The 23,189-nt window shown below is 32.8% G+C and overlaps 2 protein-coding genes and 1 long non-coding RNA gene across 3 annotated transcripts; 2 read left to right on the forward strand and 1 right to left on the reverse strand.

The window, feature by feature from the left end:
• Positions 1 to 41: 41 nt before the first annotated feature.
• On the reverse strand, positions 42 to 2,054 carry LOC146527347 (uncharacterized). Its single transcript, XR_014879291.1, has 2 exons — positions 1,913 to 2,054; positions 42 to 245 (listed from the first exon to the last, which is right to left on the reverse strand). It is a non-coding gene; the product is annotated as an uncharacterized LOC146527347 (long non-coding RNA).
• A 305-nt stretch (positions 2,055 to 2,359) lies between these two features.
• On the forward strand, positions 2,360 to 22,275 carry MED23 (mediator complex subunit 23). The gene is made up of 17 exons (XM_085206183.1): positions 2,360 to 2,545; positions 2,614 to 2,858; positions 4,507 to 4,639; positions 5,078 to 5,260; positions 5,928 to 6,697; positions 7,283 to 7,683; positions 8,305 to 8,479; positions 12,871 to 13,040; positions 14,714 to 14,832; positions 15,913 to 16,100; positions 16,395 to 16,575; positions 17,838 to 17,983; positions 19,267 to 19,490; positions 19,824 to 20,060; positions 20,607 to 21,051; positions 21,437 to 21,643; positions 21,990 to 22,275. The coding sequence occupies exons 1-17, from the start codon at positions 2,504 to 2,506 to the stop codon at positions 22,126 to 22,128; spliced, it is 4,005 nt and encodes a 1,334-aa protein (XP_085062309.1). The 5' UTR covers positions 2,360 to 2,503; the 3' UTR covers positions 22,129 to 22,275.
• On the forward strand, positions 10,806 to 12,833 carry LOC146527349 (uncharacterized). Its single transcript, XM_085206235.1, has one exon. It carries the CDS (start codon positions 11,630 to 11,632, stop codon positions 12,494 to 12,496), a length of 867 nt encoding a protein of 288 aa, XP_085062361.1. The 5' UTR covers positions 10,806 to 11,629; the 3' UTR covers positions 12,497 to 12,833.
• Positions 22,276 to 23,189: the final 914 nt, after the last annotated feature.

A 23,189-nucleotide genomic window follows, 5' to 3' on the forward strand; every position in this document is an offset into this window, starting at 1 on the left:
GTCAAATTCTTTGGTTATTTTTATAGGTTAAAAATATCAAATTTCAATATATATATAGCCTGTAATTAATTAAATGCATTTTAATCCAATATCTGTACCTAAGACAATCAGTGGTAAGCTGTTGCAGGGCATGCGCTGGGGTTCCATTTGTGGAGTTAAGCGTCGCGTGGAGAGAGAGCACACAGCGCGCAAACGGTGCTGTAAAATTTGCTGCCCTTGACACCATTGGCTCCATTTCCGACAATCTATTAAGAATTAGAATTAGATTAGTCCAAGTTTTTTTGAAGATGTATATATCCTAAATTTATTGAATTAAAGATACTATTATTTATATTGTTGATGATTGATAAAGATAGATAGATAAAATTCTTTATTGCATACACAAACTATAAGTACAATAAAAAAAAACCGATAGCTATAGTAATGTAACTAGCATGCAAGGGCGACCTTATCACTATTAGTGATCTCTTACAGGTAACCTTGGGCGTAAACATTTACAAAAAAAAGAAAGAAAAATAGTAATGTAAAGAAAAAAGAACTGTGTGGTGCATAAAAAGTTTGTTAATAATTACAATAATAGCGAATGATAAAATAAACATACAACATTACAAATGTGATATAATTTACATATAATACAAATACATATAATATATAATCATATATATATATATTATATAGAAAAATAAATATATATGCATATATAGATACTTTTAAAAAAAAAAAAACTAAAAATGTACTAACTGTTATTTTGTTTTGCCAAATAGTACTTAATGCTTCAAGGATTTTTAAAAAACGTGAAGCGATTTACAGTGTTGGATACAGGATGGTAAGTCATTCCACAAAATGAAGCTTTTAAAAGTGAAGGATTCATTAAAACTTACTGTATTGCACATTGAACTAAGTATAAAGATTATCTAAAGACTATCATATGAATGATTTACAAGCATACTAGTTTCTATTACAGTAGAACCTAAAATAGAAATAAAATAACGCGTTTCAATAACTTTTCTTAACGTGTTAATGAAATGGATGAATACATGAGTATGTATGTGTCTTAAAGTAGAGAGTAATGAAAAACTATAACTAATAATATTCGATTTTGTATTTGTTTATTAACTTTCATTATTATTGTATATAAAAGGATATTTTTTGTCAGCAATATCAAATAAAATAAAAAGAGAACCAAAGTGTATTTTGAATTAATTATAAACAGCAAATAAAGTTTGAAAATGTATGAAAATTTATAAAACCATCAACGTCATCTGCGCGTTCGCGTCGGTCATACTCATACTATGCCGCCTGAAGGCTAGGTCATTTTGAATCAGTGACATCTTAATTATTTATTAGAATGTTATACAGTAAATTATAATTTCAATCTAGATGAAATGCTGAAAGTGACTAATATATTTATTTTCATAAGGATGAATATCAAAATGTCGCGGTAACGGTTGCGTAACGACGCGACGGTTGTTATTAACATGGCAGAATAAATTGCCTGTCAAATTAGAAAGTACCTTAAAATATATTAGTTTATATGTGTAATGTAATGTTATATAGCCTATAGCACTTCTGAAGAATGCAGCTTTCATATAAAACAAAAACAAAGAAAATCGGACCAGTAGATCCAGAGATCTTAGCGTTAAAACAAACAAACAAACTCTTTCGCTTTATTATATTAGTATAGATATTAGTATTAGTATAGATAGTATAGATGTGTAATGTAATGTTATATAGCCTAATGTTATGTAATATTATGTTATGTTATTTTGGACTATGGATTGTATGCTAATTCGCGATAGTATTGAGTATGATTTTTAAGCATAAGTAGTTACAAGATGAAATGAAAAGAAAAAAAAACATTTTTGTTACATTTCTTTTGTTTGATATTTTGCAGAAAAGAAGAAATACTTACTTAATATGGAGTATCAAGGTGAGTAACTATGTATTAATTTTTTTTTTCTTTTTCTAACAACTGAGACTAAAATAGAAATAAGGAAGATACTTCAACTAAGATGTTTCTAATACTATGATGATTGATTACTACACATGAAAATAGTAAACAATACTATCGCCACTTAGCATGCGATCAATAGTTCACAACAATTTATAGAATCGATACTATCGATACCTTCGATACTATCGTTTCCTAGAAATTCAATAGTATCGATACTTTTGACAGTATCCATACCTTTCTGACTGGGATATGCGATAATATCGATAGTATTGCATGTGTCCGATAGTATTGCATCCTTTTGAACTATCTATAATTTCGATACTATCTATTTAATCGATACTATCGATTGTACTATCGATAGTCCTTGTATCGGACAACTATCGATATGCCACTATCGATCGGCAACACTAGTTTGTTATTTGGTTGGTGTGTTAAATTAAAATTACTTTGTCGTTCTCGTACAATTAACATATATATTGTTTCATTAATATATTGAGTTCTTTTTAAAATATGATTATTTTATAGAAGAAAAATATAAATTTAATTATAATGGCAGATTCCCAAGTCGCTAACATTGTTAACGAAATTTTGGTAAGTATTGTTTTATAGCCCAAATTTGTCTGTTTCTAAATAAATTAAAACTAAATAACAATTTTCAGCGAGTTGAGACAGTGGAAGAAGCATTTAGCTGTTTTTTAGTACACAAGCCAGAACAGGAAAATGAGAGGTTATCTATATACCAAAAGAAATTATGTGCCGTTATGAGTACACCTAATGCAGATGTCCAGGAATCTGCAGTTCGCCAATATTTGACTCTCACGGCGGTACTTACAAATAGATATAAAATGAAACAACTACTGGGTCTCTTAGAAAATTTAGTTAATACTAATGTTCTTCAGGCACGGTAAGCAAGCAAATTATGAAGAATATTTAAAAAAACACATAACGAATTGATAGTCTCCTCCTATCTAAAGTTGGTTAAACATAGCATTCATACTACATTGATATACTACTGTACAGTGTTAATAATATAATTTAGATTTTGTCTCTCATTCTCTTTTGTGTTAGTCTCTTTTGATAAATAATAAATTAAGGAATATGCTTTTTGGTTTTATTTAGATTTGCTTTAATTTTTAACAATTGTGTAGAATCCGGTACTTTTCCTGATTTAATGAAATATAGCAAAATAATGCCGCTTTACAAAAGTGGAGATAGATCTGAGCCTGGAAATTACAGACCGATTTCTGTTTTGCCATCCTTAAGTAAAATATTTGAAAAAATAATGTTCAACCAGCTCACAATTTTCTTAAATATTAACAATTGTTTCCATAGTGAGCAATATGGTTTCACCAAAGGTCCACTACGAATGCGGGTGCCGCACTCCTAAAGCACTTTGCCTTACCAAATGTTAAAAAACATAATTTTAATGTAATAATTGAAGGAGAACCTCTTAATGTGTCGGAATCAGCTATTTTCTTAGGTGTTACTATAGATTCCAAACTCCAGTGGAACGCTCATCTGGAAGCACTTGCAGATAAACTCAGCTCTGCCGCGTTCGCAATTAAGAAAATAAGACAAATGACGGACGTTGAAACTGCCCGACTAGTCTACTTTAGCTATTTCCATAGTATTTTATCTTATGGAATGCTGCTATGGGGCAGTGCTTCAGATATCAATTCAATATTTATTCTCCAAAAAAGAGCCGTAAGATATATTTATAATCTAAGAGCTCGAGATTCTCTGCGAGATGTTTTCAAAGATGCAGATATTATTACAGTTGCTTCCCAATTTCTATACTATAATATTCTCTTTGTCCGACAAAATATACATTGTCATAGAAAAAATAGCGATAGTCATACGATAGAAACGAGAAATAAAGATAAGCTTGTTACACCAAGTTTTCGCCTCCAAAAAGTTAATAAATCCTTTATGGGTCTGAGTATGCTTGTATATAACAAAATTCCGCAGTGTATTCTTAATTTGCCACTACCAAAATTTAAAATATCTGTAAAAAAAATTCTAACAAGTAAAGCTTATTACACTGTTCAAGAATATTTAGAGGATAAAGATGTATGGAATTAATGTCTATTGAATGTCGGGCAGGATAGCTGCCAGCTAATGTAATAGTAAAATATACCATTGACTTTAAAAAGAGCAACTGTTGAGTTTCTTGCCGGCTCTTCTCAGCAGAACTGCCTTCCGAACCGGTGGTAGCTTTTTGTTGACATGTACATTCAACGATTCAAAAGTGCTTATAAAGTTTATTTGAATAAAGAATATTTTGAATTTGAATTTGCTTTATCACACAATAATTGCCAACAAACATTAGTATAACAAACATCCATAAGTATTAAACATTATATCAATAGTGTGAGTATGCATTGTTTTTGTTAGACCAACAATGTGCAGAGAACTTTTATTTTTTGTTGTACAAAACAAATTCTAAAGTATACTATTTATACTAGTTTTAAATGTGATCATTCTGGGTTCACAATGTAGATATCAACTTAAACATCCAACGTAAAGAGACTATAAATTAAATTTTGTTTCAGAATGTTATGCGACTGTATATTAACAAGTGAGAAGCTGGTGTACAAAAACAGTGACTTTTGGATTGAATGCTTCAATTTGATAAGAAGAATTATTGGTGGTGTTGACTATAAAGGTGTTAGGGAAATTATGAAGGTAATAAAATATTTCTCTTTCTACAGATGTATAATATATAAATATTTAGAACTCTTATAATATAAATAATATAATAACTGCTTTGATTATTTTAAAAACTGAAATAAGATTTGTCATTCTATATATGTAAATTATTTTTATTTACACTGGTCTGTTAAAACTATAAGAAATATAATTTATTATATATATTTTCCAAGAGATGAACATGTTTTCATTTCAGTAAAGTTTTAAACTTTAATTATCTTGCATTTTGTTTTTAACACCCTAGAATCTGTCTTAAAAATTTTATTATATTAAAAAAAACAGTCTTTTAAATGTTACTTATAATTTGAAGCATATTGGCATATTTATTAACAAACATAAAAAAAACTTTTTTTTTTACCATTGAAAAGTAAGACATATTTTATTTGACTAATATATATTATTTTATTTAAATAGGGATGTAGAGAGAAATCACAAACACTACCAGTGAGACTCAATTCTAGTACAATGCCTCAAATGAAAGCTCTATACAATGTTATTGAATATATATTTGACCGCAATGCTTCGCTGTTGCCTGCTTACTTCATAGTTACTGAGATACAGAAAGACTATCCGGATAATCATCATTGGCCTCATTGGGTATGTATAACTTATGTAGGTACAAATATAAAAAAAAATATTGCTAGAGTGCTAACAGCACTCTCTCAAAGGGTTGGAGGGAAAGGAGTTTCTTATAACTTGGTTGCCTCTACCTGCCACATGCATTATGAAATGTTTTAATTTATTCTCTATTTATATTCAAAAACAGAAAAATTACAAAATTTTATCAAATATTTTGAAATGTTTTTTAATAATTATATATTTATAAAATATATAATTATTAAAAAACACTTTAAAAAAAATATACAGTCATTTTTATCTCTTTATTTAATACAGTATAAATATTTACTCGCATGACTGTTGAATATACAGCCATTCTATTTAGTTAACATATATTTTGTTTTTATTTAACTTGAATATTTATTTACTTACAGATTTCATACTTTCATATTAACTGGGCGACTTTTCTGTAAATAACTTATAATAAAACAAATGTCAGAAATTACTTAAAAATGATTATTTATTTTAAAGTAATTTCTGACTTAGACAAATGAGAACATAAGTATAGCTTATTGACTAAGCATTTTAACTGTTTCCAAGACTCCCGCTACCTCTAAATTTTGATATATTTTCTAAAAAGTATCTTTTTTTTTCCCAATACTTTAAAAACCTCACAAAATTTTAACCATTATTTTATTTGTTACAGCAACTAGCAAAACTTTTAACATCATTCGTCGAAAGTTTCAAACCCTGCGCCCAAATGGTGTCCATAATAGGTCATTCTCAAATGTTACCAGTGGTAGAATTCTCAGGGTACGCTGACCACCTGGTAAACCCATGGAGATTGGATCCCACTACCCTGAAATTTTCATTAAAAGGCTATTTACCCTACGACGACGAACTGCTAAAACCTCAAATTAATTTATTGAGACATGTCCTACAACAGCCTTATTCCCGAGATATGATGTGTTCGATGTTAGGTTTACAGAAACAACATAAACAACGCTGTATAGCACTTGAAGATCAATTAGTCGAATTAATGATTTTACCCATGGAAAAAAGTGAGGATAATGATGATGACGAAATGTCATCAACACACTGGTGTTGGCTCCATTTGTCTTCTCAAGTAATATATCTAATATTAATAGGTTTCGCCTCGTTTCCCAATATAGTGATGGGTTTACATAATAAATTGATTGGGCACGACTTAAAGAAGGGAAGGGATCATTTGATGTGGGTGCTGTTGCAATTTGTGTCTGGCAGTATACAGAGGAATCCTCTGTCAAATTTTTTGCCTATCAGTAAATTACATGAGTTGTTGTACCCTGAGAAGGAACCCTTGCCCGTCCCCGATTGGACCAAGGCTCATTGTACGCACCAAATGGCTGTCGTTTGTATTTGGATGCATCTGCTCAAGAAAGCCGAGTCGGAGCACAAGACTATGACGATGCCGCAAAATCTTAAAGTTCAATATGAGTGAGTTACTTTTGAAATATAAGTAATTTTCTTTTTATAGCGTCACGCTTTTCCCTGATATCAGGGTAGGCAGAGGGAACCTAGTGGTATGATCCACATTTCACGCACAATATTAGAGACTGCATGTTGAATTGCGATTCAATTCAATGAAGCCTTATCTTCCAGTTACCAGATCGTGGAAATGAAAATTATTTATATCCCAAGTGAGAATTGAACCCACAATATGCTGTCACATTTCCGCGATGACCCTGAATAGTAAAAAAAACCTTCTAGAATAATTTTATATATTATAAATGAATTAGGATATAAAATGATCAAGGCATAAAATTGTTTAGATTTGATATGATTAAAAATTGACCACTTGAGGTCGACTAGGCGCAGTGACACAACAGTATGACTAAACGCGGCGGTTTCGGGAACTATTCGCGCGCGGGGAAGTATTTTATATTTATATTTCCTCGATCTGGTAACGAGGCAAATGAGACAGTGCGTGGGAAAGTACATTTCATCTGCACATCCTGCTGCATGCGGTATACAGCGTTAATCTACGAAAAAGAAATATATTAACAACAACATTTTTTCCAGACTCCTCCAACACTTGATGACGTCTAACAACACACCAACTTTAATGGGCTCCGATTACAGAATAGCACTTCTGTGCAACGCATATTCCACCAACCAAGAATACTATCCACGGCCCATGGGAATTATCATAGAAACCCTATTCGGAAGTCAGAACCCGATGCCTAACGGGAACCCAGCGACCCCGTTGCCCACTGTTCCGTTATCTATGTGCCTATTGGACAGCTTAACTTTGCACTGCAAAATGTCTTTGATTCATTCGATAGTGACTCATGTAGCTAAATTAGCACAGAATAAAAGTAATTTACCTGGTAGTAATATGATGGCGCCGGCGTTGCTTGAAACGTATAGCCGTTTATTGGTTTACACTGAGATTGAGTCGTTGGGTATTAAAGGGTTTATAAGTATGTATTATTTTATTAACTTTTTTTGTCGAATTTTTTAAGCATTCTGTGTTGGGTGTCGAATCTCATCACCGCGGTTTGCCTCGTTACCGGAGCACGGAAATGAAAATGTGTAATATTTCATTCAAAGAGATTTTCTTTTAAGTATCGAAATCGAACCCAAAACCGTCGTGTGTACAGTCGCTTGTGCCCCTGCGTCGCGATGACCGCAAACAAAAGCTCTGTTTTGTGTTTCATAATTTTTTATATTGATTCTAATTTGATTTTGATATTAGTTTAAAATCTTAATATGTAAATTACCAGTGGCACTGCGTCTGGTTGTAATCATTATGATTGTGAATTCGATTCCCATGTGGCAGAATGGATAAATTTTGATTTCCACGCTATGCTAACAAAACAGCGCGGCGTTAAGTTCCACTGTCCCGATAGTGCATGGAAAACGGTCTATCACAAATCGAGACAATGTTTATATTAATTAAATAAAATTACATTAAAAATTCCAGATATTATATTTGAAAATGTAATCACACATTTAGTTTCTTGTTCTTATTCCAAAATATTCTCGTTTTCTCACTCACTAGTTACACAAAATAAACTCTAAAATCTGTACTTCAATTTCAGATCAACTTTTGCCCAACGTGTTCAAATCCCACGCGTGGGGTATACTACATAACCTCCTAGACATGTTCTCATACAGAATACATCATATACAACCCCACTACAGAGTGACTTTGTTATCGAATATACACTCCTTGGCTGCTTACCCTCAGGCGAATCAAACGCAATTACAATTGTGGTAAGTTTTATTTACCGATAAATCTTATTATATTACAGCCAAGTTATACAACATCTTAAAACAAATTGTAGCTTGTTTTGTTACTATGTATTTTTCTGATGTTTGAGGTATATTACTGCAAAGTTTCATCTAAATCCGTTCAGTAGTTTTTGAGTAAAAGTAGTCCAAACGTTCATCGATTCTCACAAACTTTTATATTTGTTTTAAATAATTGTTAATGACTTCTGACTGTAAGTGTCACGGTTGTGGTACAACCACACTTGAGTGACGTTACATATGTGCTAGTCTAGGTCAACTTATGTTTTTTAAAAAGTACATCACCTAAACTGAGTGCAGTTTTAAAGTGTTAAAACCGTTGAATCTGTCTGTGAATTTATAGTCACCTTACATTGCTTCTGTCTAACAAATGAGAAGGCACGTTATATAAAAGCGCTTTTTTTAAAATATGAAGCGGATTTTAATATACGCTTCGACATATACAATCAATATGTAATTTTTGGGAAAGAATGTTCAACGGTCGGTCACATAAAATTTAACTACATTGATAGAAAATCGCAGTAAGGAATCTAAGACTTGGATTGGCTTTATCTAGAGATTTTTTTACTCACAACCTCACTGTACACAATTTATATGATCATAAAAGCTTGTCGCGTTAATAAATATTTAATTAAATTGAAGCTTTAAAAATTTAAACTTAGCAGATTTTACATAATTAAATTAGTACTAGTTAAATTTACAAAAGTAAATCGCGCGACAAGCTTTTATGATCATATAAATTGTGTACAATGAGGTTATGAATTGATAGTTAAAATTTAAAAGACAAATTTTATTTTGTCCTTTTTAGAGCATTTAAATGAAAGCTTTTTCTAAAAATGATTTTTTGCTTATAATTTATTTAGCTATATGATAATAACGAACACTCGTATCTCTTGCCGTTCAAACGCTCATTTTCTAGAAGGATATGTTAAAGGTTAAAAAGGTGGTGAACTGACAAAACCCACATAAGAAAAACCAATAAAGGCAAAATTATTGGGTTTTACTTGGAATAATTAATAAAGCTTGGTATCGGTGGTAAAAGGAGTTAAGCCATAAATTACAATTTTTGCGATAATTAATGTGGGAATGAATTATTTTCATTTCCTCCCTCTGGTAACAAAGCAAAGTGCGGCGTTGAACTCCACCACTTAACACACAAGATTTCCGAAAATTAGGCGGTGCATGGAGATCGTAAAATCTTAACACTATATTTCCTGCCAATCCTACTATGTGCGGGATGTAACGTAAAGTTAAGCTAAACATACTCATATCCCTCTGGCGCCCTAAGTATCACATTTGAAACATGCATTAACTACTTCATAGCTGCACTATCACTTAAAATTTGTTAATATTTTTACGTTTCATTAAGCAATTAAAAATCTAGCAACATAATATTACAATTCTTAGTAATTTAAAGGGATTGCTTTAGATTTTTTGGACCGTTGTTTTTAGCAAATTTAAAATTTTCGACGTAGTCACTTCACGTAAAGGTAACTAATAATTGGAAAGAAATTTCAAATTAGATAACTTCTGTTATTTATTTGTTAAGTTCCCTATTTTATTTTGCTGTGCTTTATAGTATTGTAAATTTTATCTTTGTGCGAAAATCATAAGAAATGTTGACCTTATACTTTGAGTACTATGGAAAATTACATCGCTCACTTTTAGTGAGTCCAGGCTTCTCTAACCTTGCCCTTTAAGATATTTTAATAGCATTATATATTCCCGATTATAAAGTACAAATCCTGGTGTGGATGAAGGCGCAATAGAAAAAAATACTGGGATACGTTTGATTATGAGCCGCATCATCCACCGTCATCTTCGACGAATAATATTTCTAAAGACAGGTTGGTAATTCGGCAGCATTAAACATATTTTAGACATTGTTTGTCACACACCTCACTACCACTTAGAAGACCTCCAGCACCATTTCTGACATTAATACAATATTTTAAAATTAATATGTTTGCTAATTTTGTTGCAAAAATTGCTTTTTGCACAAATATCCCATCGTATCAACATGAATAGTACTGCTGCAGAAATTTAATGTGTTATAAGATATGGCACGGTTATAGGACTGCTGGTTATGCCAAAACTAAAACATTTATGTACTTTAAGAATAACATGTAATTTAGTAGCAACTCCAAGGACTACTAAGGTGTTATACTGATCTGTATATATTCAAAGATTGTTAATGACGCTCACGTAACAGAATTCACACAATAAAATCACCGTTTTTGGAAATACGTTCAATAATTTTAAAAGACTCAATGTCTCGACTGATTAGCAGATCATACTTACGCAGGAAGACGCGTAAAAAATCCATGGCCGATTTTAAATTTTACTCTTCAAAGTTCTTCTATAAGAGAAAATATTCTTTGGTGGCCTCTGTATTGTAATCGACTTTGGAAAAATTAACTTTTAGAGGAAGAATGATGCTGAAGTTGCCGGTAGAGACTAGTGAGCATTATTAAAGTTTACTTATAAACTATCTTAGACTAAGCCCAAAGCTTAGCTCCGCAGCTTGAGAAGACGCCTTGTCACAGGCCTGTCGAGTGAAGAAAAAAGAACAGGATCTTTGTTAGTAATAACGAGATAAAAGATAACGAATATCAATATTTAGATGACTTCTTTCAGGCTACAAATAATAAGGTCAGTCATAGAGCAGGGGCACAAAGTGTGACTGTAAAACCCACTCTAGGAGATGAAATATTTATTTAAATTTATATTTCCTTTTCTTCGCTCTGGTGTCGAGGCAAAGCGCGGCGTAGAGTTCTGCCACTCAACACGCAATGCGGAGGCAATTCCGGAGAGAATTCGGCAGAAAGTGGGGAATGGAGTTTCTTAACACTAGGTTCTGAAATAACTTTATAATTTATAATTTTTAAATTATAATTACTTTTTCATCACATTTTTTTGTCGAAATATATATTTTTTGTTACAACTTTGTTTGAGTGGACGTTAAATCGCAAAATGTAAAATTTTGTTTTTGTCTGTTTCCGCAGTTTCAAGAAATCGTCTCTTGCTTTTTAAGTCCAGTAGCTTTGTCTTTCCATTGTCTGTTACTTTTTGATTTACAGACAATGTAGTTTTGTAGTTCACGAAACTTGTAATATGTGGATTAGATCTCTTTACCACCAGACCTATCGATATGTTCATTACTCATTTCTATTAAAATTATATATAAACAGCTTATCGTTTGGTACCATAATCAATTGCACAGTGTTCAGTTCCGCGCTTGTAACAATAATGTCGCGTATACTTTTTACTCTCGTATTCTTCGGATTAGTATTATTTACTCAGCAATTCATTGATTTTCGTCGCTCTGATCACGGCTTTCACCACTACGGTAACTACCACTTCAGCAAACCCTTTGGACAACCCTTCGGACAACCCTTCAGCTACCCCTTCAGCTACCCCTACAGCTACCCCATCAGCACCTTCTTGGGTTATCCAATCGGCTACACTATCGGCCAGTCTTTGAGTCACCACTTCGACGACGACTGTGACTGCAACCATGACGGCCACGACGATAGGGTTGCGTCTATAAGCGTTGCTATTAACACAATCAAGAGAAAATACTCCACCGCTAAGTCATCCCTTCAGAAGTTCTGCAAACAGAATACTCAAATTTCTCCAAAAATATTACACGGTACAGACGCCTATATTATAATATATCCACTCCCAAATGAGAACAATTTAAATATAACAGTTAAAGCTGTCAACGGACTCATTATAACGGAAGTTAAACAACAAGCTGATTTAAAAGGATTTCAGGATGTCAGAATTTTGCCCGAAATGCTTGATTTGCAAGAAAGTTTTTGGTCGATTGAACAGTCCAATTTGAAAATCTTGTTGCCCTACAAATCCAGTTTAGGCACAGAGTCGAGTATTGTGTGCGAGCCCGATGATAGTGAAGTTAATATATCTGGTAATTTAGTACCCGTGGTTGAAGTGAAATCTAGTTTCACCGAGAAATGATTCGGGAAAATAATTCCTAAGAAGATCACTTATAAACTAAAAAAAAAAAAAGTTAAAACTAATATTTTTTTTAGAGTATAGGTACTTCTTTGCTTTAGTTCTTGTCCTATTCATTCCTTATTATTACAGCGGTGTATATTAACAGAATAAAACTAATAAGCATTACAAGTGTTAGAATCTAAGTTATAATCAAACGATACAAGTGTTAGAGTTAAGTCACTTATTTTATCGAAATTACAATTTATATATCTTTGTAATTACAATCAAATAAAAATTATTTCAAAGTTAATGTGTCTTACTATACCTTTAAATTTGGGAGAAAAATAATAAAATAACGCTAACTCTTTTTTACGAAATAAACTATTTCATTTCAGTTTTGAAAGCACTGCGCTCCGACTTATAACTAGTTTGGGAAGTTCCGGTGTCCAGTTGCAAATGTCTCGGGTAGTGTCCGAGCCTAAGTCTTTAGTGTCCAGCGAGAGCGAAGAGTTGAATAGAGTGCTTGTACTCACTCTAGCTAGAGGCATTTATATGACTGGGGCTGGTAAGTTTACTTTTATACTAGTAGTATATGTATATGAAGACATTTATTATCCTATCTATCTTATAAAACAAAGTCGCTTTTCGTGTCTGTCTGTTGTTTCTAACTCTTCTTCTTCTAAACCACCCAACGGATTTTTATGCGGTTTTCTCCATTAGGTCGAGTATTTTTCGTAGAAGGTTTATATATAGTTAGTAGTAGTAGTAGTATTATTTGTACATTCTTATGTAAATTAACATAAATACGATAAATATGTATAAAGTCCTACCCGTTGAGAGACTTTCGCGCATGCGCTGCTTTGATGGTAAGTACTACATGAAAAAAATGTACTGGAGTATTGTTCCTCTTAATAAGATCTACAAAAAAGTCCGCGACAGCATATTCGTATCTTTTAAGAATAACGTGTAGTGATCATATTTCTGTCTAAAAATAATAATTTCAATATATTTTTTATTGTGAGGGATATTTTTCTATAATGGTATTAATCCTTATCCTTTAAAATACTTTATTAAATTTCTACGTTAAAGGAAGAAAAAATTTGCTTTTCACACAATTTCGAAATTGCGAATAGTTTTGGAGAAAAACGCATTTAATTGTTGACACATCACGCCGTTGACACTTCAGCTGTATCGACTCAAGTTTTACTTATCCCTTACTCTCAGCATATAAATAAGTACTTTAGTTACGTTGGCCATTTAATGTAGATCAAAACTGTCTTTTACTGTTTTTCATTTTAATAAGTACTTTAGAAGTTGTTACAATATCAACAAATCCTTGCTGCGAAACGGCTCGCCACTCGCCATGCGTCCGCCGCGTCCGCCTGCCTTACACGCATCGGTGGTTCAGTGGTAGAATGCTCGCCTGCCACGCGGGCGGCCCGGGTTCGTTTCCCGCCCGATGCATTCTATTTAATTTTCCTCACAGGCAGCCATGTCGTGCTTGCTTTTCATCAGGGACAGAACACCCTCTTCAGCATTAATCACAAGCTCGAAAAAAAACCCCGCCTGCCTCTATAGCAGCGAAGATTTAGATGCGTTTGCACGTATTGGATAAATGGAGTTGAATGTATTATATCAGCGCGATATATATATTTGGTTTCATATTTTTTGTAGTAGTCATTAGTAGGCAGGTTTTTGTTTATAATTTCTTCCGTTTAAAAATAGTAATTTAACTATCTAAAATTAGTCATTTAATTATATTTTAATAAGTACTTGAAAAGATTAGTAGCACATATTTAAAATTACGGTACCTACTAAAAAATCCTTGCTGTGTAAAACAATTGGAAAATCCTTATTGAAACTACGAAAATGCGGGTTGCATTAGGGTTTAATTAATTTTCACATTATTTTAAGTGCTTTGCAAATATACATTATATGAATAATCCAGTAGTAAAAGCGGGCGAAGCCGCAAGGGGGTCGCTAGTTTGTATATAATTTTGTTTCTCTAATTAATTATGATTTTCTCATTTCTAAATTATGATATAATTGTTTTTCAAGAAAGATCTTATATTTTTGAACAAATCAGAAATTGGGTAGTGCATGGGGAACGGAATGTCTTAACCTTTAATTCCCCCTGCATGCTATATGCACGAGACAGTGTAAACATAATAATCTCAATAACTTTATTTATTTATTTAAATTTTAATTATTTATTTTAAATGCTGAAATACGTTACAGGTAACGATGGAGCTGCAGTAAAGGAACTTTTGACAACTATTATGACGAATACACCTCATTTGTGGTCTCAACATACGTTACAGTGTTTCCCGCCAGTGCTTGTTGAATTTTTCTCACAGGTATATAGTGTTCTTTTTTTATTTAAAGTAATAATTAATATAGAATCATAATTTAAATAAATGTTAAATAAGTAACAATAAAATATTAAATATTATTTTATAAATATTATTATTATTGTTCTACTGGGATCGGTCTATTATTACTGACAGATATATTGTTGCCAATAGACCTGATATAGTACTAGTAGACCGAGTGGCGCGCCGCACAGTGATTGTTGACATTACTATCCCACATGATGACAATCTGAAAAAACAAAGCCGAAAAAGAAAAATTATCTAAATATTTGGACCAGCCCATGAGATAACCGCCATGTGGGAACGGTTTAATAGCGAAGAGCCTCGACCAACACCTTAAGAGGCTATCGCTTGGTTGTTGGATCAAGAACCGGATGCAGAAGGCACTATTACTTGAGACGGCGCGTATTGTGAGGAGGTTCCTCTCTAGAGCCCTAGCCTCCGATGGCTTGGACCCTTGTCCCGCCCTCGGAAGAGTGTTTTTTTTTATATTTTTAAATGTATTTTTTTTATAATAACTTATATTTAAATTGTAAAATTTATACTCTTGTATGATAAAAGTATAAAAATATTAAGTTAGAAATAGAAAGAATTACAACTATAAGAAATCTTAGAATAGTATTGAATGTGTGTAATAAAATTATGACTTCACTATTCATACATGAAATGAGCAAAACCAAATGAGCGAAAGGTGATAAGAGAAATATTTTATCCCATTTATATATTTCTTTTTCATTCCAAAATTTCAAACAATGAGGTCACGCTTTTTCAAATATAAATCCCAGCAAGGTAGGTAGAGAAAACCAAGTGTCAGTGAAGGCCGAATCCTTGATGTTATGTGTGTGAAACTCAACGCCGCGTTTTGTCTTGCGCCAAGAAATGAAAATAATTCTTTCTTCCACAACCATCGCCACGCATTTAGGGGCAGACGGTGTTCCACTGTATCATGGAGGCCTCGAAATGCCTCAATTTTTTCCTTTTCCTCCCGAAAGTTATACAAATATATATAATAAGCGTTATACGCTTTATACATACAATAATTATGTTTTTCTTTAATTCTTAAAGAATCTAGCACCAAAAGAGAACAAACAACTACTAAAGAAATCAGTAGAAGAAGAATACAGAAAGTGGACGTCAATGGCCAACGACAATGACATCATATCGCACTTCTCGGTACCGGGAACGCCGTTGTTCTTGTGTCTACTATGGAAAATGATATTCGAGACGAACAGGATCAATCCTATCGCTTTTAAGTAAGTTTAAAATGTTTTTTATATTGCTTTTTTTAGTAATTTATTTGAATTTTTTGTATGGCAGTCTAATAATTGCTAGAGATTTATAAATCATGATAAAAATAATCTTTTTCCATTTATGCTTTGTTATATTGTTGCCATATAAAGTGTGGGTTCAATTTCCACTCAAGGAACCTTTTTTATTACATATATTTGAGTTTACCTTGTCTTTTAGGCAAATTTTCTTCAATGAAACTGATTTTTAACAAACTAAATATTATGTAGAAACTTTATTTTTTTCTTTTTCTTTCACAGGATTCTAGAACGTATAGGGGCCCGAGCTCTGTCAGCCCACTTACGGAAATTCTGCGACTATTTAGTGTTCGAAGTGACCAATCCCGCCGGAGGTCCTCATATCAACAAATGCGTGGACGCCATCAACGATATCATATGGAAATACAATATTGTCACTATCGACAGATTGGTTTTATGTCTTGTGAGTATGTAATGATTGTTTACTTTTTTGTGTAGTGTGCCTTTTGGAAGCATTGCGATGGTTGTCTGTTCGAATTTGGTTTTGGGCTTTTTTGGTTTTTATAAAAATTTTGTAAATAAATGTATTTGTAGCTTGTCTATATGTTATAATTGGATTGCGTTATAAAAAAAATTTGTAAAATGCTTATTTCGTTTATTGAAAATAATAATTTTAAAGTTTTTTTGTGTAATATTAATATAATTCTTTGAGTAATGTTTATGTATATTATAAAAAAGAATATTATATTAATAAAAAAGAAAATGGGAAAAATCAACATCAAAACAAATCGCCTTTTTAAATAAGTTTTTTAAAAAACTGCACCAAATTATAAATTTTTGAATTTGCGACTTATTGTAAAAAATTGAGTTTATAAACTAAAAATAGTTAAAATAATGCATTTTGTTAGTATCGTTAATGAGATTACTAGTTTTAAAAAATTGAGTTTGAAAAATATTTGCGTTGTTTAACTTTTTGAAGTAATAAAAATTTAATTATTTATGTGTAGCTCAGCACATAAATCTCACACTGGATCCCACACGTAGCAGGGTAAACTAAGGGAACCTGGAAACTTAAGACCTAAGACCCCGTCCCCATTAAAACACGTCCGTGTCCCACTTTCCTCCGAATTCTGGAGGCTTTGCGTGTTGAGTTGCGAAACGCAACGCCGCGCGTCGGCTCATTACTACAGCTAGAAAATCTAAAATTTCATTTCCTCCAGTGGAAATCGAACCCACAGCTATCGTGTTTCAACCTATTTATATACAAAAAAATAAAAATCAGCTTCACGCTGTATCCCGCACATCGCAGGGTAGGCAGAGGGAACCTAGTGTTAAGTCATTCCGTTCCCCACTTTCTGCAGAATTCTGGAGGCATTGCGTGTGGCAGTGGCAGAACTTAACGCCGCGCTTACCTCGACACCAGAGCGAAGAAATGGAAATATAAACGTTAATAAATATTTCACTTCCTCGAGTCGGGATCGAACCCATAACCGTCGTGTTACAGTCACACCCTTGGTGCGAATTAGGACAAGCGAATTTATGTATGGATATTTATATATATAAATAAATAATTCAAATCACCTTCCATAAAAAATTGTATATTTTGCTTATTTTAACATGGCATTGGTCCTGATACACTTGTTTAATAGATACTAAATTAACGTAGTGATACGTCACTAAACCTCTATTTTCATAAATAAAGTATGTTTTCCATAATAATTTCAGGTGCTCCGTCCAAACCCAGATGGCAATGAAAGTCAAGTGTGTCTTTATATTATACAATTGTTATTATTGAAAGGTTCGGAATTGAGGAACAGAGCTCAGGACTTCGTCAAGGAAAATTCTCCAGAGCACTGGAAACAGAACAATTGGTGAGAGTTTTGTTTTTTTAAGAATATTATAAAATGCTAGAGAAAGAATAGGCTAGGAATAGTACAATACGTGTATGACACTATATAAATCAGCTTCACGCTGTGTACTTTATATAAAGGGATATATATATTATCAAACGTGCGTTATATTTATTTTCATATTGTATTTTTTGTGCATTAATTAAAAAAGCAGCATTTTAGCATTCTGTACTCCTTTTCAATATAAACTATAAAGTTCCGTCCGCATAATTTTCGTAAAAAGGGGTAGAAAGTTTTTGTATAACATCAATAATATATAGATAACTAGCGGCCCACTCGCGGTTTCACCCGCGTGAACTATGTTATTATTAATTTCTGTCGCCATGACTACGTCCTAGTGACGTCTATGCAAAATTTGAGACTCCTAGCATTTGTAGTAACGGAGTTTCATACAAACTTTCGACCCCAAAAACAACCGTACCGTAACCGTTAGAAGACGAATATTGCAAATTCCCGTCTTAGCGAGCACCTACGTCCTATAAGTAACTCCTATGCAAAATTTGAGATTCCTAGCACTTGTAGTTTCTGAGATTTCGTGATGAGTGAGTGACCTTTCGATTTTATATATATAGAATAACTGAGTTTTGACAATTAACAAATTCGCAAGAAGTATTTTGGCAGCACATACAGTGGATAACTTCGAAGCTATTGAAGCCATGCAACATAGCCCACCTCAACAAATGAACTATACAACTCAAAAAAGTTTTAAATACGAACAATTCTAGGTCCCTCAGATGAACGTATACTTCATCTAAATCCGTCCAGTAGTTTTTGCGTGAATCTGGAACAAACATCTACCCTTACAAACTTTCACATTTATAAATTATAATAAAAGAGAAGACAAAATTAATAAATAATAAATTAAATAAAATTTATAAATTATAATATTAATTTATTAATAAGAATATAATATTTGTGTATCTATATAGTATTTATATTTATGTATTTTTTTTTTCTTTTTATAAAATATATATGTAGTGTGTGTATATATGTATATGTAGTTTATATATATATTATGGTATTTATATATTTATAGATTCAAATATAATATTTTTCTGTTATGCACTATACTCTCCCCGCTGTTTCACAGATATCCACTTCCACTGGTAGGCTGGAAGAGATTTCTTTTAGAAATAAGCCCACCCTTGTCAACAAAATGTTTCTTCTTTAAATTTCTGTATTTTGTTTTGTGCAATAAAGAATATAATTAAAATAAAGATAAGTTCTCTCTTAACAATTTCCAGGTATGAACGCCACTCAGCATTCCACCGTAAATACCCAGAAAAGTTTGCTCCAGAAGAGACTAGTAGTACCTACGGCGGTACAATACCCGTATATTTATCCAACGTGTGTTTAAGATTTATACCGGTAATGGACATAGTTGTTCACAGATATTTAGAGATACCCCAGGTTAGCAAGAATTTAGAACAACTGCTGGAACATTTGGGTTATTTGTATAAGTTTCATGGTGAGCCCTTCTCGTTTGTATTGAATAAATTATAGTTTTAGATATATTTGTAAATTCACGTTGTACCCCGTATATAGCAGAGTAGGCAGAGGGAACTTAGTGCTAAGACACTTGTGTTGACTGGCAAAAATCAGCGCCGCGCTTTATCTTGTTACCAGATCGAAAAAGGAAAATATTAAATAATTAATTCCGCCGAGTGAGACTCAAACGCACAATCGTTGCGTTTACGGTCCTACCCTGTACCACCGCACCACGACGGACTCTAATGTCTGCTTTCTTTGCACATAAATTTTGTTAATAATTTTAATATTTTTATACTTCATTTAATTCCAGATCGTCCAGTTACATTCCTCTACAACACTCTCCATTATTACGAATCTAAATTACGCGATAAGCCTTTATTAAAAAGGAAGTTAGTCAATGCAGTTTTAGGTTCCCTAAAGGAAGTCAGACCTAACGGATGGGCTACTACTGAAGCGTTTCAAGGATATCTATCGAAAACAGACTTGGAGGCAATATGGACGCCCGATTTGAATTATTATTTGGGTTTGATTAACCGTATGGTTGATAGTATCCTTTTATTATTATATTTTTACTTGTTGGTGGTGGATATTGAATTTGGGATTTTATATGTGTAAATGAATGAAAAAGAATTATTTTTTTTAGTAGGATTTCTATAATTTTAGAAAGACAGGCGTTGTCCAGATCAATAGTTGTCCGTTTTATATATGTCTTTCAAACAAACTCACAAAATCAAAAAACAAAGTTTATTAATAAATACGAAACTAGGGAAATTAATTACTTATTTTTAATATTTATTCATGCAAAAAAGATTAATTTCAATACGTTATATATACAATTATAGATATTAGATGCTGATTATGCAATATTTTTGGAAGCCGTAGTGGCACAGCGGAACCGAGTCTTATTATAAAGGCAAATTATAACCATTCCTACTCCGGGAAATAAATTAATTGCATTTCCCCGCTATGGTGATAAAACAAAGCGTGGCGTTTAATTCTGCTGCTCAACACGCAATATTTCGAAAATTGGGCCTACAGTTGTGTCTCATACAGCTTGATAAAAAAAAAAACAATTTTCTAAACAAAATCTCAGCTATGACAGGCACATCTCATTTCCCAAACACCGACTGGCGTTTCAACGAATACCCAAACCCTTCGGCGCACTGTCTCTACATAACCTGCGTGGAGCTCATGTCTCTTCCAATAACCCCCAACACAATCGCCAACAACCTATTAGATGTGATAACAAAAGGTTTTATTGTCATTCCGGCGACTAAAATACAGCTTTGGATAAATGCTATAGGTATTATAATGGCGTCTCTCCCAGATGCTTATTGGACGGTAATCCATGATAGGCTATTGTCTTTGATAACTGATAAGGATATGGCGGAGTGGTCCTACGAGTATACGCCGTTCCAGCTCTTCAGTATGAAGACGACGTGTGACGCTTTGTTGGAGAACAAGTATAGTTTGACGTTGGCTTTGGCCCATGCGATATGGTATCATGCTGGTGCTGGACAGATTATGCAGATACCTATGTGAGTGCGATTTTTTTAGTATTGGTATGTTATATGTGAAAAACTATGGTTGTTTTATGGTAAATGGTGTTTTTTTTGTGTTTTTAGGTGTTGTTTAATATGTTGATATGTCCAAATATTATAATGGTATTTTCCAAAATTTGGTATTGCAACAATTTTAATATTTGGTTATTTTTATTGAATTCATTAAACTAATCAAATATTTTTGCTATAAACGCCACAGTTGTGGGTTCGATATCTACTCTGGCAAATGAATGGTGTTAATTTCGTCGCCTTGGTAACAAATTGGACCACATCGTTGATTTCCCTCACTTCACGCCCAAATTGCTATTTGCGCGATACAGTGTGAACCTTTTTTTTAATAACAATTATTTCTCAATTGCAGATTCGTAAAAGAGAAAATATCGCCGGAAATTCGTACAGAAGTGCAATTGATATTCCTATGTCATCTAGTGGGGCCATACTTGCAGCGTTTTAATTCAGATCTTTCGAGAGCTGTAATGGATATCACTATAGCTTTGTATGAGCTTTTAGCACATATAGATAAAACTCAGCCGCATCTGCAGTATATAGACCCGATATGCGACTTGCTGTATCCTTTTTTATATAACTTTGTGGTTTTTGTAAGTTTTATTTGGTATTTTTTATGAGTAAGCTTTTATTAGTTGTTAGTACATATTTCTATGATTTTCGTTTTAAATATATTTGTTTATTGGGATTTGAACTCAATATTATGGTATGCAGTTCGTTTAACAGATTTTTTTGCGAATTACCTTTATAATTACCGTAATCGCAAACATCACGAGGACATTTGTACAATATAATTTACTAATTGATATGCAAATTTCGTTATTTTTGTTATTAAAGTAAAAATCATACATTAAACTTTTTTCCAATTTATATCACCACGACTTAAATTTCTTTAACAAAAAGCTCAGCTATCACATAAAATACATGTTCGTGGGTGACACTATGAAGAACGAAGTGGAAACCGTCATACGTAAACTGCGTCCCGCCCTACAAATGCGTCTCCGCTTCATCACGCACCTCAACGTTGAACAGATACACACCGCATAGCAGCAGGACTACTACAGCTACACGCCTTCCAGCTCTAGCTCGAGTTCGGAGTAGACTGTAGTAGGTAACAGAGTGATACGTCACTAATTATTAGTAGAAGTTGATAAACTATTGGAGTTTGTTGTATGTGTGTATGGAAATATAAGGTGGTACATCACTATCGTTTGTACAAAGACATAACTTGATTTTATGTCTATTTGAAGATATGGTGGTATATCATTATCGCAAGTCGCTTTTTTAAAGCCATATTACAACGCAATTGAACAATTGTTTTATCACAAACCACTACTACTACTTATAACACCCCAGCTCCAGCTTGAGTTCTGATTCGGAGAGACTGTAGCAGTTAAAAACAGAGTGGCACACCACTAAATGTCTTTAGTGGCCTTCATTTTGGGTCACTGTGAAGAATTTGTAGTATATCAATATTGTTGGCCTTTATAAAGGAAATGGTGGTGCATCACTATCGGTCTTGATTTTGTCTTTCTAAAGATATGGCACGTTACTGTTAATCTTTTTATGTCAAGTTATTTTTATTTTAAGATGTTTTTCATGTAAAATGTCGGAATTTAACGCTGTGCGTAGTCTGATAGACTAGATTGACTGAATATAATATTTTAGATATACATATAACTATATATTATCGCTTAATTCTATTTATTGCGAATAATTGTTTACGTACACTTGCATGTATTATTTGAAATGTTTTGTATCCCGCATATAGCAAGGTAGGACAAGGGATCCTCGGGAACCTATTGTTAAGACATTCTGTTCCTATTAAGACACTTCCGTCCCACATTGAAGCGAATTGACTAGCGAAACTCAACGCCGCTCTGCCTTATGACACAAAGTAGGAATCGAACCAACAACCGTCGCCTTGCGTCCTTGCGACAAGTGTCATATTAACATTACACAGTACATTTTAGTTATATTTAACAAAAATGTATATAATTAAATAAGCAAAAACTTATATTCATTTTTATAGTTACATATTTTAACTAATATTGCATTCTAAATAACAATAACTAAGCAATACTTGATATCATTCATTACATATTGTT

This window comes from Heliconius melpomene, chromosome 21 (assembly GCF_056956725.1).
Source record: "Heliconius melpomene rosina isolate 202511_hmr_F chromosome 21, ASM5695672v1, whole genome shotgun sequence".
NCBI lineage: Eukaryota > Metazoa > Arthropoda > Insecta > Lepidoptera > Nymphalidae > Heliconius > Heliconius melpomene.